The 14,037-nt window shown below is 49.8% G+C and overlaps 1 protein-coding gene across 1 annotated transcript in view; it reads right to left on the minus strand.

Annotated features, from left to right (window-relative positions):
- Positions 1–2,075: 2,075 nt before the first annotated feature.
- Positions 2,076–14,037, minus strand: part of LOC116272854 (short transient receptor potential channel 2-like) — a 40,917-nt gene continuing 28,955 nt past the window's right edge. The window contains 9 exon segments of the mRNA XM_031661702.1: positions 2,076–3,075; positions 3,167–3,206; positions 3,208–3,368; positions 7,264–7,438; positions 8,472–8,602; positions 9,020–9,065; positions 10,000–10,141; positions 12,118–12,158; positions 12,772–13,632. Coding sequence (XP_031517562.1) covers positions 2,891–3,075; positions 3,167–3,206; positions 3,208–3,368; positions 7,264–7,438; positions 8,472–8,602; positions 9,020–9,065; positions 10,000–10,141; positions 12,118–12,158; positions 12,772–13,632 — 1,782 coding nt within the window. The 3' untranslated portion in view covers positions 2,076–2,890.

The raw sequence follows: 14,037 nt of genomic DNA on the forward strand, positions 1-14,037 counted from the left end.
TGTGTGTGTGTGTGTGTGTGTGTGTGTGTGTGTGTGTGTGTGTAAGCTATTCTTCCTTCACGTCCTTTGCTAGGCTACAATGACTATGTGGTTCATAATAATAGCAAATAAAATACAATAAATATAAAAGTTATTTTTTCTGTATCAGTAGTACTATTAGCACTGTTATTATAGCTGCTATATATTGAGTGATTGTAAATCCCCAAGGGCATTAACAATTGACCATTTACGGAAAACGGGACTGACAGCGGAAGAATTTCTTTAACTCTCACAGGATTATGAAATTAATAAATAATTGAATTTGATTTTAAAATGTTATTTTTTGTTTGTTTGTTTGAATTTCAACTTTTACTCTAGATACAGGATTACACATGCAGATTTGTTACATCAGGGAATATTGTCTGATGCTGAGGTTTGGGGCAGGGATCCTGTTACTCAGATAGTGAGAATAGTACCCAACAGGTAGTTTTTTAATCCAACCCCCACTCCTTCCACCCTCTAGTGGTCCTCAGTGTCTATTGTTCTCATATTTATATCCATGTGTGCTCAAAATCGAACTCACATTTGTAAGTGAGAAGATGTGGTATTTCGTTTTTTGTTCTTGCATTAAATTTGCTTGGGATTATGGCCTCCAGCTCCATCAATGTTGTTGCAAAGAACATGGTTTCATTTCTTTTTACGGCTGCATAGTATTCTGTGGAGTGTGTATACCATATTTTCTTTCAAACTACCATTAATAGGCACCTGGGTTGATTCCATCCTTGCTATTATTAATAGTGTAGTGATTAACATACAAGTGCGTGTTTCATTTACGTATTTTAGCACTTCATCACTTTGTCTTCTATTTAAATCAATTTAAAACACTGTATACAAAGAAATATTTTATTGGCAGAACCACAAGTTTATACATAATTTTGGCATTAATTGTAAGCACAATATTAATCATGTTTTTCTGAATACTTTAATAATTGTTCCTAAAATTGTAACATTAATTATCATTCTTTTTTTTTTTTTTTTGAGACGGAGTCTCGCGCTGTGTCACCCAGGCTGGAGTGCAGTGGCGCTATCTCGGCTCACTGCAAGCTCCGCCTCCCAGGTTCAGGCCATTCTCCTGCCTCAGCCTCCGAGTAGCTGGGACTACAGGCGCCCGCCACCACGCCCGGCTAGTTTTTTGTATTTTTAGTAGAGACGGGGTTTCACCATGTTAGCCAGGATGGTCTCGATCTCCTGACCTCGTGATCCGCCCGCCTCGGCCTCCCAAAGTGCTGGGATTACAGGCTTGAGCCACCGCGCCCGGCCGGCTAATTTTTTTATATTTTTAGTAGAGACAAGGTCTCACCATGTTGGCCAGGCTGGTCTTGAACTACTGACCTCAGGTGATCCGCCCGCTTTGGCCTCTCAAAGTGCTGGGATTACAGGCGCGAGGCACCGCGTCCAGCAGGTTATTTATTTATTTATTTATTTTTGAGATGGAGTCTCGCTCTGTCACCCAGGCTGTAGTGCAGTGGTGCCATCTTGGCTCACTGCAACCTCTCAATCTCGGGTTCAAGCGATTCTCCTGCCTCAGCCTCCCAAGTAGCTGGTACTACAGGCATGTGCCACTACACCCAGCTAATTTTTGTACTTTTAGTAAAGACTGGGTTTCACCATGTTGGCCGGGCTTGTCTCGAGCTCCTAACCTCAAGTGATCTGCCCACCTCAGCCTCCCAAAGTGCTAGGATTACAGGTGTGAGCCACTGTGCCTGGCTAAATTTGGTTATTATTAACAATAGAGGCTGTGCCTAGTGGCTCACGTCTTTAATCCCAGCACTTTGAGAGGCCGAGGCTGGCGGATCATGAGGTTAGGAGATCGAGACCATCCTGGCTAACATGGTGAAACCCCATCTCTACTAAAAATACAAAAAATTAGCCGGGCATGGTGGCTGGCGCCTGTAGTCCCAGCTACTCAGGAGGTTGAGGCAGGAGAATGGCGTGAACCCGGGAGGCGGAGCTTGCAGTGAGCCGAGATTGCGCCACTGCACGCCAGCCTGGGCGACAGACTAAGACTCCGTCTCAGGAAAAAAAAAAAAAAAAAAAAAAAAAGAATAAAGGGTACTAAGTCCAAGCAGTCAAAGCTGAGGATGGAGTGGTCTCTCAGGGAGGGAATGAGATGCTGAGATTCTAAAGGAATGACACAGGGACAGCTGGGAGTCAGAATCCCACTGAACAGGAGTTATCATCAGAAGAGTCAGAGCCACGTGTGAGAATGAGTTGGCCTGCCACGGGGAGGCCAGAAGAATCCTGGGTGGGGTGGGAGGTTCTACCCCAAGCCAAGCTGAGCTAAAGTTGTTAATATTAATAGATGCAGCTAAGGTTTTTCCCACCAAGGACATTCACTGTAGTCCTGCTTCAGGCTGGGGACTCCCAGGGAGGCAGGCATTAACTACAGGCCCTGATTAGGTGAGAGGCCAGGTTTTGCTGGACATGATTAGGTGATAAGGACCAAGAAGGCCAGATAAGGTCAGGGGTTCAAAGAGCAGCTGCCCAGTGGAAAGGACCCAAAGGGACCCCTAAGTCCAGTGCCATCGCTTTTTCCTTAATGATGGGAAAACTGAGGCCCACAGAGGGGTCATGGAAACTGACAGAACTGGGACTGGAACTCCCAACCAAGGGCTCTTTCTGCTATCTATGGTTCGTAATCTTTTCTGGGGTCATGGGCCTGTTTGAGAATTAGATGTAAGTTGTAGACCCTCTCTGCAGAAAAATATACATTTACCCTCCAAATTTTGCCTGTAATTTTCAGGGGTCTTTGGAGCGCATGCCTCTGGAGGAACGCAGGTCAAGGATTCCTGTGTTACCCAAGAGCTGGGGAGTTTTGGAAGGAAGTCAAATGGAGTCTTCAGAGCAGAGCTCAGAGCAGAGCCGGTATGCACCGGATCATGTCATCGATCATCTTGCCGATGGAAATCTGCAGAGTGCCCAGCGACTCATGGGCCGGCAGAATGTAGGCCAGGTGGGTGAAGCTGAGCATACTGGTGACAGCGAAGAGCACCTCAGCCAAGAACTGGGGATCCTCGGTGTGCCACTTGCTTCGTTCTGTGCGGGGTGGAATGGGGGCTGTGGCTGGAAGCCAAGAGCCAAGAAAGAAGAACTGGAGGATTCAGGGCTGAGTTGAAGGGACACTCACCAGCCGTGGTGAAATAGTGGCAGGCAGTTGCTTGGGAGGTGGTCCTGGCAGTGCATGTGGGCAAGCCCAGCCAGGAAGAGGCGCAGTGCGAAGGCAGCCAGGTACAGGGACAGGATGATCATATCCAGGAAGTTTCACCAGTCCAGGAGGTAACTGCGCAGGCCCTCAATCCACACTTCCTTGCACTCAAACCACAGGAAGCCTGAAGCGGGGTGGCAGGGAGCCCAGGACAGGATCGGACTGAACTTCTCCTTCTATGTCAGAGCTAGATTACGAGGCAGGGGAACCTATGAATGGCAGTGGGGTGCTAAAACATTATGGGGTGGTCAATGACATGTAAACATGTAATCTATTCCGGAACAAGTGATCTTATGTGAACATAAAAAAGACTCCTTGCTGATGCAGACACTGCTGGCGTGACTGCACCAATGATCTCAGTCAGCAGACACTCAGAAAGTGAGTATCACCTGGGACAGCCTGTTTATTAGGACAGAATGACTGAAATTTGTTTCTCCGTGCCCTCCACCAAGTAAATACTGGACAAATAATTGAAGAATATTGATTTGAGGCTGGGTGCGGTGGCTCACGCCTGTAATCCCAGCACTTTGGAAGGCCGAGGCAGGAGGATTGCTTGAGCCCAGGAGTTTGAGACCAGCCTGGGCAACATGGTGAAACCCCATCTCTATTAAACTTTTTTTTTTTTTTTTTTTTTTTTTTTGAGACGGAGTCTCGCTCTGTCGCCCAGACTGGAGTGCAGTGGCCAGATCTCAGCTCACTGCAAGCTCCGCCTCCCGGGTTTACGCTATTCTCCTGCCTCAGCCTCCCGAGTAGCTGGGACTGGCCAGCCACCTCGCCCGGCTAGTTTTTGTATTTTTAGTAGAGGCGGTTTCACCGTGTTAGCCAGGATGGTCTCGATCTCCTGACCTCGTGATCCATGTCTCGGCCTCCCAAAGTGCTAGGATTACAGGCTTGAGCCACCGCGCCCAGCCTCTGTTAAACTATTTTTAAAAAGTTAAAAAAAAATACAGAGTATCGACTTGAAGGGGCTCCAAATTCTCAGGTTGCTCAGGCTACCTGTGTTCCAGTGAGGCCCAGTACCAGACCTGGGGCTGGGGGTATTGGGAGCTGGACCCCATTAGCTAGGCGGCCCTGCCCAAGTTGCACCCTTCTCATTCCCTGGGTACAATCATGTGCTTTTCCACTCACTGTTTGTTTCCTCTGCCTAGAATGTCCTTCCACATCCTCTGGAAGCCCAGCTCACCTTCGTGGCCTAGGTCACATGTTATCTCCTCCAAGTAGCCTTCCCTAAGCAGGTGGAGTGAATTTCTCGGGGTTTTGTGTTCTCACAGCTCATATCTCTGTGATCCCATCATTACGGGGCACTGCAGGATATCGCTCCACAGGTCTGTCTCTACCCTGCCTCCCCCTGAACTTGGAGCCCCTCAAGGGCAGGGACTATGTCCACTCATCTCTGTCCCTGGTGTCCAGAACAAATTAAACAAATACACAAAAAAAAAAAAAAAATATATATATATATAGAGAGAGAGAGAGAGAGAGAGACAGAGTCTTGCTCTCCGTCCCCCAGGCTGGAGTGCAGTGGCGCTATCTTGGCTCACTGCAACCTCCACCTCCTGGGTTCAAGCAATTCTCCTGCCTTAGTCTCCCGAGTAGCTGGGATTACAGGCACATGCCACCATACTTGACTAATTTTTGTATTTTTTAGTAGAGACAGGGTTTCACCATGTTGGCCAGGTTGGTCTCGAACTCCTGACCTCAGGAGATACACCCGCCTCGGCCTCCCCAAGTCTTGGGATTACAGGCGTGAGCCACTGCGCCCGGCCTAAACAAACATTTAGTAAGCTCCTACCATGTGCCAGTGGGAACCTCTGGTGAATAAGACAGTCCCTGCCCTCCCAGGGCTTACAGTCAGTGAGGAACACAGTGGGTAACCCAAGTGGGTCTCATACAGTGTGGTAAATGCTAAGACTAAGGAGCAGGGGGACAGAGGGACTGTTATGGGTGTTTAGGAATGGACCCTAACCCTGATTTAGGGGCCAGGGAAACCTTCTCCAAAAGTGGCATTTAAGCTGAGACCTGAAGGAGGAGTGGGAGCCAGCCAGGTGAAGGGGCAGTGCAGGAAGGGGCGAGTGCTCTAGAAAAAGTGAATGAGCAAAGGCCTAGACAGATGTGAATATCATGTGGTCGGGAACTGAAATCAGTTCTGTAGAGCAGGAATGCCTCGTGAGGGTGGGGTGCACGCTCAGTGAATATGTGTTGGATGGATGGGGCCATGTTGAACTTTTCCATGTACTCTTAGGGTTTCACTCATGATAGGGCATCAAGAAACATTTATTACATGAATAAATAGGTTTGTTTCATATGTTTCTAAGACTTTTCTTCTCCCATGGGTAGGAATTCTATTGGTTTCCTCTCCACTCAGCATAGGTCAATCCACGTTTAGTAAATAGGATGAGAAACTTTCCCTCTTGGGCTGCTCTTAGTTTCTTTCCCTAAAGTTTCTGCACCAGATTTCCTTTCTGGCATCACTGACTGGCCTGGTACAGGGTGGAGCAGTGGACTTGGTATACTGGTGGCTCTGGAGTTCACTAACCAAGCCAGAGCTAAATGAGAGGAGGACAGCCGAGGAAGGCGCCACCAATTTGGCCTGCTGAGCTGACGGGCCAGAGGCTGGCTGAAGCTCTGGGGATTCTTATAAACTGCATTTGCTAAATTGTTTGTGAATACTCAGTTCTGCTATAGAAGAAAAGAAAACAAATGGAATGGATGAGACTTATGTGTTAAGTATAGGCTAGTTACTTTGGTGACATGTTGAACAAATAAAGTTAGTAGAGTATGTGTGTGTGAACATACATAGAAAGAGATGGACAGACTCTAAATATTCATGATACACTGAATATGCTTGAAGCATATGAGGCCCTCAGTATTCATGAGATCTTAAATCAGCTACCCACTGGCACCAGCCGTTCTCTTTCCACATGTCCTCTGCCCAAATAATGCATATAAAAGTAATAGCAGCTCATCAGGATAACTGGCAAGCTACAGCTGTGGCCAAACATAACTGTCACTGTGTTTCTCCCATAGATCAAGTCTTGGGCCAAGGTATCTTCTTTTATTACTATTATCTTATTTTATTTTATTTTATTTAGTTTGGAGACAGAGTCTTGCTCTGTCTCCAGGTTGGAGCAATCTCGGCTCACTGCAATCTCCGCTTCCTGGGTTCAAGCAGTTCTCCTGCCTCAACCTCCTGAGTAGCTGGGATTACAGACGCATGCTGCCATGCCTGGCTAATTTTTTGTATTTTAGTACAGACGGGGTTTCACCATGTTCCCTGGGCTGGTCTCGAACTCCTGAGGTCAGGCAATTCGAGTGCCTCGGCCTCCCAAACTGCTAGGATTACAGGCGTGAGCCACTGCACCCGGCCAATCTTCTTTTATTTTTAAGGGATAGAGTCTCTCTATGTTGCCCAGGCTGGTCTTGAATTTCTGGCCTCAAGCAATCCTCCCACCTCAACCTCTTGAGTAGCTGAGATTACAGGCATGAGCCACCATGCCTGGCTCCAGGTACCTTCTGTCCATTGCACCACCCCCCTAACCCCAGCCACTCAAACCTCAACTCTGATCCTCATTACAACACCATCATAATTACACCACTTACGGATTTAACTCGCTGTATGATTTGAGTCTTTTCATTTGGTCTGTGAGACTTTCTGCTCCATGACCTCCAGGAGAGCCTGTCTTGCAGTACCTGGGGGCTGCCATGACACCAAGGTATGTTCCCACCTCGCACTGTGGACCAGGGTCTTATTTGTGAGAGGACAGAAACCTCCAGGCTAGGTAGTGACTGATGCCAGGGAGGGGGAAGAAGGGGTCCTTGCTCAGGGAGTCTACCACAGGGCTAGGTCCCCGACTAGGCATGAGGGAAAGGGTCCTGTACTGTGTTACAGCCCAGAGGGGTCTGGTTATATGTTCAGGGGTCATCTACAAAGCAGGATCCCCCTGTTGGGGTGCTTATTGTGAAGGACAGGAAGGGGGGCCCCTAAGGGACACTGCCACAAATAAAGGGTCCTACACTTATACCTGTGACCCAAATCATGTGTAGTGAAGTCTCCCAGACACTCTGGCTGCGGCCACGGAAGGTGCTCAGCTGTGTCTCCACGACCAGGGACTCTCCCAGCAGGAAGATGAGGAACCACAGACAGGAGGCGGAGTGCAGCAGGAACTTCAGTACTGGGATCTTTAGCAGGCGGCCCAGCTTCCAAGGGAAGGAATGGGAGTAGGGCTCTCAGTCCTGGGTGTCTCTCGCTCCTGCAAGCCCTTCTAGACTGCTCCACCCACGTGACTCCCCTTTCTCAGATTCAGTCACGCACTATTCAGACATACATTGAGAATGTGTTACATATCAGGCCGTAGACTCATATCTGTCATCTCCTTTCCAACCATATGAGGTAGACATTATTCCCGGCTTTTTTTTTTTTTCTCCCAAGAACTGAAGATCACAGAGGTAAAGTAACTTTCCCTTGGAGGCCCCACAGGCTCTTCAAACTCAACCATGTTAAAAAATAAATTCATGGGCCGGGCGCGGTGGCTTATGCCTGTAATCCCAGCACTTTGGGAGGCCGAGGTGGGCGGATCACGAGGTCAGGAGTTCAAGACCAGCCTGACCAACATAGTGAAACCCTATCTCTACCAAAAATACAAAAAATTAGCTGGGCATAGTGGTGGGCACCTGTAATCTCAGCTACTCGAGAGGCTGAGGCAGAATTGCTTGAACCTGGGAGGCAGAGGTTGCAGTGAGCCGAGATCCTGCCACTGCACTTCAGCCTGGGCGACAATGCAAGACTCCATCTCAAAAATAAATAGATAAATAAATAAAAAATAAAGAAATTCATCATCTTCTATCCTATCTTGCTCTTCCATCTTCTTCTGTGTCCCCACCTCATAAAATGACCCGGTCACCCAGGCCGGGAATATGAGACATCTCTATGTGCTTGTCCTCTCACACCAGTCTCTCTAACTCCTGCCCTGCATCCCCAGCCCACCTTTCACACCCCTAGTAGAAGGCACTTTCTGAAACACAAGACTGATGGGGGACTCGCCTCATTAATCCTACAATGGCTGCTATCCTCTGTGGCTTATAAGGCTCTGTGAGATCTGGCCCCTGAGTGCTTCTCCACCACTCCTGATCTAACTCCTTTCAGTTTCTCTAACACTTTGGGTTCTCCCTCTCCCAGGCCTTCACACATACTGCTCCTGCTTCCTGGAACATCCCTCTCCCTATTCCTCACCTGCTCAGCAGGAACAGGGCTTTTCTTCATAACCCCAGTGCCAGGCACCATGCTTGGCTCACAGTTGGGTCTCAAGGACATATTGGTTGGATGAAGGGCTCCCATGGAATTTGTAGTCGGGGTGGGCCTGTCTTTAGGGGAATATAGGGCTGTTAATAGGATTAAGGTTTTGGAGGCAGAGACACTTCAGTTTAAATCCTGACTCCACTATTTCCTGTGTACTTTTGACAAAAAGAGCATTGCCCTTCCCTGTGCCTCAGGTTGCTACCCTATACCCCTGAAGCAGAACGTCTGCCTTCCTCAGGGCTGCACTTCCAGCTACTTAATGGAAACATTCACACAAAGTTATATTCACCAAGTGTCTAGCCCAGGGCCTCATAAAACAAGTGCTCAATAAGTGACAGTTGTCATTAATCTTATTCTTAGTACCCGGGACTTTGGTGCCAGCCAGTAGCCAAGGCAGAGGAAGGGCATGGTGAGGAAGATGAGGAAGGCAACAAAGAGCTTCCAGATGGTGGTGTTTCCACGCCAGCCAGCCAGGTTCCCACACCAGATGGAGGACAGGACTTGCTGGCAGATGGGGTGTGCTACAAACTAAGCAGAGATGGGGCATAAGCAGAGGGGGAGGCCACCAGGCAAGGAGGAGGATGGGGGAGCCAGTTGGGTACACAGCACTTCCTTCCTTGCCACAGAGATCGAACAATCCTTCTTTTCTCCCCACATCAGTCAACTTGCTTGTCATGTGACCATGGGCAGACCCATCACTCTCTAGGCTTTGGTTGATGGAGGGGAAACTGAACTCAAAGATTTTCCTGAACTCTCTGGACCCTACATTCTTGAGTCTAAGTTAGACAGTGGTGGGTAGAACTGGGGACCCAAGACCCAGAACCCCCAGGGTCCCTGGCCTTCTTAGAGATATGGGACATTAGCCTAGATGGTCTTGAGGAAGGCAAAAGAGGGAAACCAGGGTTTGCTGTATTGGGAGACAGGGCCAGGGGAGCCATTATGAAAGAAGGTTTTTGGTTAAGTTCCTGGTGGATGTTGAGGGTGGATGAGATGAGAAGCAAGGGGTTGGGGGAGGCTAAACAAGGAGTCTGTCTTTAGCTTAGAGGGGAAGATGTCTGAGGAGACAGGCAATAATGGAATCTTTTGGGGGATATTTAAGGCCTGAGAGACCTAGTCTTATCTTGCTTTATAGAGTGATGTACTGGAATTGAACAGAAAGACTGGATTCAAGTAACTCAGGTCAAAGATAAAGCTGTCTAAGACCAGATGTCCTGGTCTGAGGTGAGGTCTTGGTGGGTAATGGGTCTTTCAAGGGCTGGGGAGAGGTTACAGGCTTATATTGAAGGTAAGAAGGGAGGGGACCCACAGGGCCAAGGGTCTAGACAGAAGGGTGCTCAGGACCAAGGCCTGAGAGGGTCTTGAGGGCAGGAAAAGGAGTTGCTTAGGGCTGGGTCAGGGAGACCTAGAGGTGGCAGGGCAAGAGAAAAGGACAGGGAGGGGATATAGCTATGGCCCAGCTGACCCGCTTCTGGTTGTAGTTGACGGCCAGTTGCAGCCTCGCCAGGTTGGGGATGCCTTCCTCAAAGGCTAGGCCCAGGCCCTCAGCCTTGGGCTCCGTCTCGCTGTCCTCGGCCGGGTGGTTGAGCCGGGTCAGTGACCTCGTTCTGGTTCCGGCACATGCCCAGCAGCTCAAAGCCATAGTCCTGGCTCGGTGACTCCAGGGCAATGTACTCAGGCTTAGGGAAGCAGGTCCGTGTGTGCCTACCACCCTGTGGACCCAACCCCATTAAATCAGCCTACTCCTCCCTACCCCCCACGCCCACCAATAGTGGGCCTAGGCCACCTCTGTCCTGCCCTTGCACCATCATTTCCTACATCTGGTGTCACTAGGGCATTGATTTCTTTCTTCTTTGCCACCTCGCCCATCCTTCTTGCTCTAATGAGGTACCTCCAGGGTCACTTTGCTTATCTAGCGCTATTGCTACCTCATCACTAAGTCACTTCAACCCAAACCCCTCTGTCATTTTTTCTGTCTCTTTTCCTTCCTCTTCTAATCTGTTTCTTGTCCCATTTTTACACCTACTCCTTACACCCTTCATGTGCTCATTTAATTTATTGGAACACCTACCTTATAAGAGAACTCGCGTTGGCAATTTTAGGAGATGCAGAAATGAATAAGGCAGTTCTTATTTATTAATTATTATTATTATTATTTTTGAGACAGAGTTTCACTCTTGTCACCCAGGCTGGAGTGCAATGGCACGATCTCAAGTGCAATGGCATGATCTCGGCTCACTGCAACCTCTGCCTCCCGGGTTCAAGTGATTCTCCTGCCTCAGCCTCCCGAGTAGTTGAGACTACAGGCATGTGCCACCACGCTAGCTGATTTTTTTTTCCCCCTTTGAGACGGAGTCTCGCTCTATTGCCCAGGCTGGAGTGCAGTGGTGCGATCTCGGCTCACTGCAAGCTCTGCCTCCTGGGTTCACGCCATTCTCCTGCCTCAGCCTCCCGAGTAGCTGGGACTACAGGCGCCCACCACCACGCCCAGCTAATTTTTTGTATTTTTAGTAGAGACGGGGTTTCACCGTGTTAGCCAGGATGGTCTCCATCTTCTGACCTCATGATCCGCCCCCCTCAGCCTCCCAAAGTGCTGGGATTACAGGAGTGAGCCACCGTGCCCGGCCTACTCAGCTGATTTTTTTGTGTTATTAGTAGAGATGGGGTTTCACCATGTTGGCCAGGCTAGTCTCGAACTCCTGACCTCAGGTGATCCACCTGCCTTGGCCTCCCAAAGTGCTGGGATTATATAGGCATGAGCCACCATGCCTGGCTAGTTATTATTTTTAAAAAATAGGTGGGCGTGGTGGCTCACACCCGTAATCCCAGCACTTTGGGAGGCTGAAGCGGGCAGATCACCTGAGGTCAGGAGTTCAAGACCAGCCTGGCCAACATGGTGAAACCTCATCTCTACTAATAACACAAAAATTAGCTGGGCGTGGTGGCAGGCACATAATCCCAGCTACTCGGGAGGCTGAGACAGGAGAATCGTTTGAACCCCGGAGGTGGAGGTTGCAGTGAGCTGAGATTGCGCCACTGCACTCCAGCCTGGGTGACAAGAGTGAAACTGTCTCCAAAAAAATTAAAAAAAAAAAAAAATAGGGATGAGATCTTGCTATGTTGCCCAGGCTGGTCTTGAACTCCTGGCCTCCTCATCCTCCTGTCTCAGCCTCCCAAAGCGCTGGGGTTAGAGGCATGAGTCACCGTGCCTGGCCTAAGGCAGTCCTTGGCTCCAATTTATCCATTATCTCCTGGGTTTTACTTGAGGCTCTTACCCTAGAGAGCATCCGGGGATGGCTTTCAGGAGGTGAGGTCTGAATCCCAGCACTGTCCTCAGGTGGTATCACATTGGGCAAGGTACTTCCCCTTCCCAGGCCTCAGCTTCTCTGCTATAAAGTGGGGATGATACTTCCTGCTATGACTGTCTCTTAGGCTGCTATGAGAATGGAGGGAAAGTCCTTTGGAAAGGACTGCCCTTTCCTGCTAGCTGTGCAGTGGGGGCTTTTCATTCTCCTATCCTTCCACCACCCCGGGTCACAACCTCCTTAGCCCTGTATTTTAACATTCGTGTTGGTTTCCCCACCTAATGGTCATCTTGGGGATGGGGATGGGGATCGAGTCTAGCTTGACACACAGGATCCGTCAGGGGATGAGGGATGGACATACTGGACTGGCGGCATTCCAGGACCCTTACTAGTCCCTGCCTCCAGGCTCCTCTTCATGCATTCTCAGTCCTTCCTGCAGTGTCTCCCCTTCACTCATCACCATGTATACTTTCACTACCTGAGAGCCGTTGCGTGGACTGTAGCCCTATCTCAAATACCCTCCCTGCTCCTCTTCACTTGTATGTAACCACCCACTTCCGTAGCTCAGCTTAATGCTACTTATTCCAAGGAGTCCTCCCTGAACACAACAGCTGTGGCTTTCCTGACCTGTTTTCTGGGCTTTGGAAGCCCTGTTAGCACCATTCACAGCGGCACTGAATGAAGACAAGCATACTGGGAGCACCTTGTCCCCTCTCTCTGACTTTTCCCTGCTGTGATCATACGCTTGAGAGCCGCAACACACCATGCTCCGGGTGGGAACACCTAGCAGGTATTCAGACGTGATGTATTCTACTGAACATCATCTCCAAGTCTGTCCAGCTGTTTTTCTAGTTGTTTCTGTTCTCTCTTCTCCCTCAGACAGACCCAGGGCTCCCCTGGAGTAGGGTTGTGCCTCCCCCATAAGACTAGGCCCCTCTGGAGTGGCTGTTCTCTGCCATTAGAATGAAATTCTCTTGGGGGGATTCTTGACTCCCCATCAAACTAGAGGTTTCCTGAGAACAGAGGCCAGGCCTCGTCCTCTTTTTGTGACTTCCAAACTTCCCAGAACACCCACCACAGGCCCAACCATGCTCCTTGCGTGCAAGGTGCCTGAGCTCACGGCTAAGCCTGAAGGTAGCCAGTGTGGCATCCTCACTGGCCAGTGAGAGGTGGGCCTTGTTGGCAATGCCACGGTAGGTGTTGATGCAGGACAGAGAGAATTTAAACAGGTCATAGCGGCGGGCGTTGCTGCACTTGAGGCAGGCACAGGAGACCAGGTGGGGCCAGGCAATGGTGTGGCCCTGGTCCATGAGCAGCTGTGCTATCTCGTACAGGTCCTTCTGGCAGGCCAGGGTGAGAGGAGTCACACCAGGTGCAAAGCGGGAGCCATCAATTAATGAGTCAAAGAAAGCCAGTGAGAAAGACCTGGTGTCTACTTTGCGACCCTTCTCCCGTTCCAGGTGGGCCAGCAGGCGATGCACCACTGCTGGTTGCTTTGTGTCCACTACCACTAGCAGGGCCTCATGGGTCTGGCGGAAGTCAATCTTGACACTGGCCAACAGCACATCAGTGATGGCCTCATGGCCCAGGTGGATGGCCAAGTTGAGTGCTTCCCTCCAGGAGTGCTCCTTGGCCTCTTCCACATTGTGCAGGGGCCCACCTGGCCCACTGCTTGTGGCCTTAACCTCTGACTCCAGCAGCTGCTGCACAAGGCCCAGTTGGCCCTCCTGGATGGCAGCCAGGAGTGGAGGTGGGAACCTGAGCTTCCTGTTCATGATCTCAGTCCAGTTAGGCTGTTGGTGGATGAAGGAGTGGAGAGGCTAGGACCCTGAGTTTCAACCCCCTTTGTGATGGGGCCTCTTTCACCCTTCCATGTTCTAGCACTTAACCCTCTATATCCAGCCACCATTATATTCTTCCTTGTCCCAAATACACACTGGCAAATATTGTCTTATTCATCATTTTATTGTGTAGATTCTCAGGTTAGGAAAATCAAGACTGTACAGTGGGGGCTTTCTTTTCTTCCCCCACTGGGGAGAGAATGGGGGCCCCTTCCTCAGCTGAGTTTGACTGGGGGCCCCTTCCCCAGCTTGACTTCCACCCTCACAGGAGCCCCCCAACAGCAGGGCTACCTGTGGGTACCTTGAGCAGGGGTAGGTTAAAGCAGGGGTGGGCTGCCCTGGCAGCCTAACCCCACA

This window comes from Papio anubis, unplaced genomic scaffold (genome assembly GCF_008728515.1).
Source record: "Papio anubis isolate 15944 unplaced genomic scaffold, Panubis1.0 scaffold227, whole genome shotgun sequence".
Lineage (NCBI taxonomy): Eukaryota > Metazoa > Chordata > Mammalia > Primates > Cercopithecidae > Papio > Papio anubis.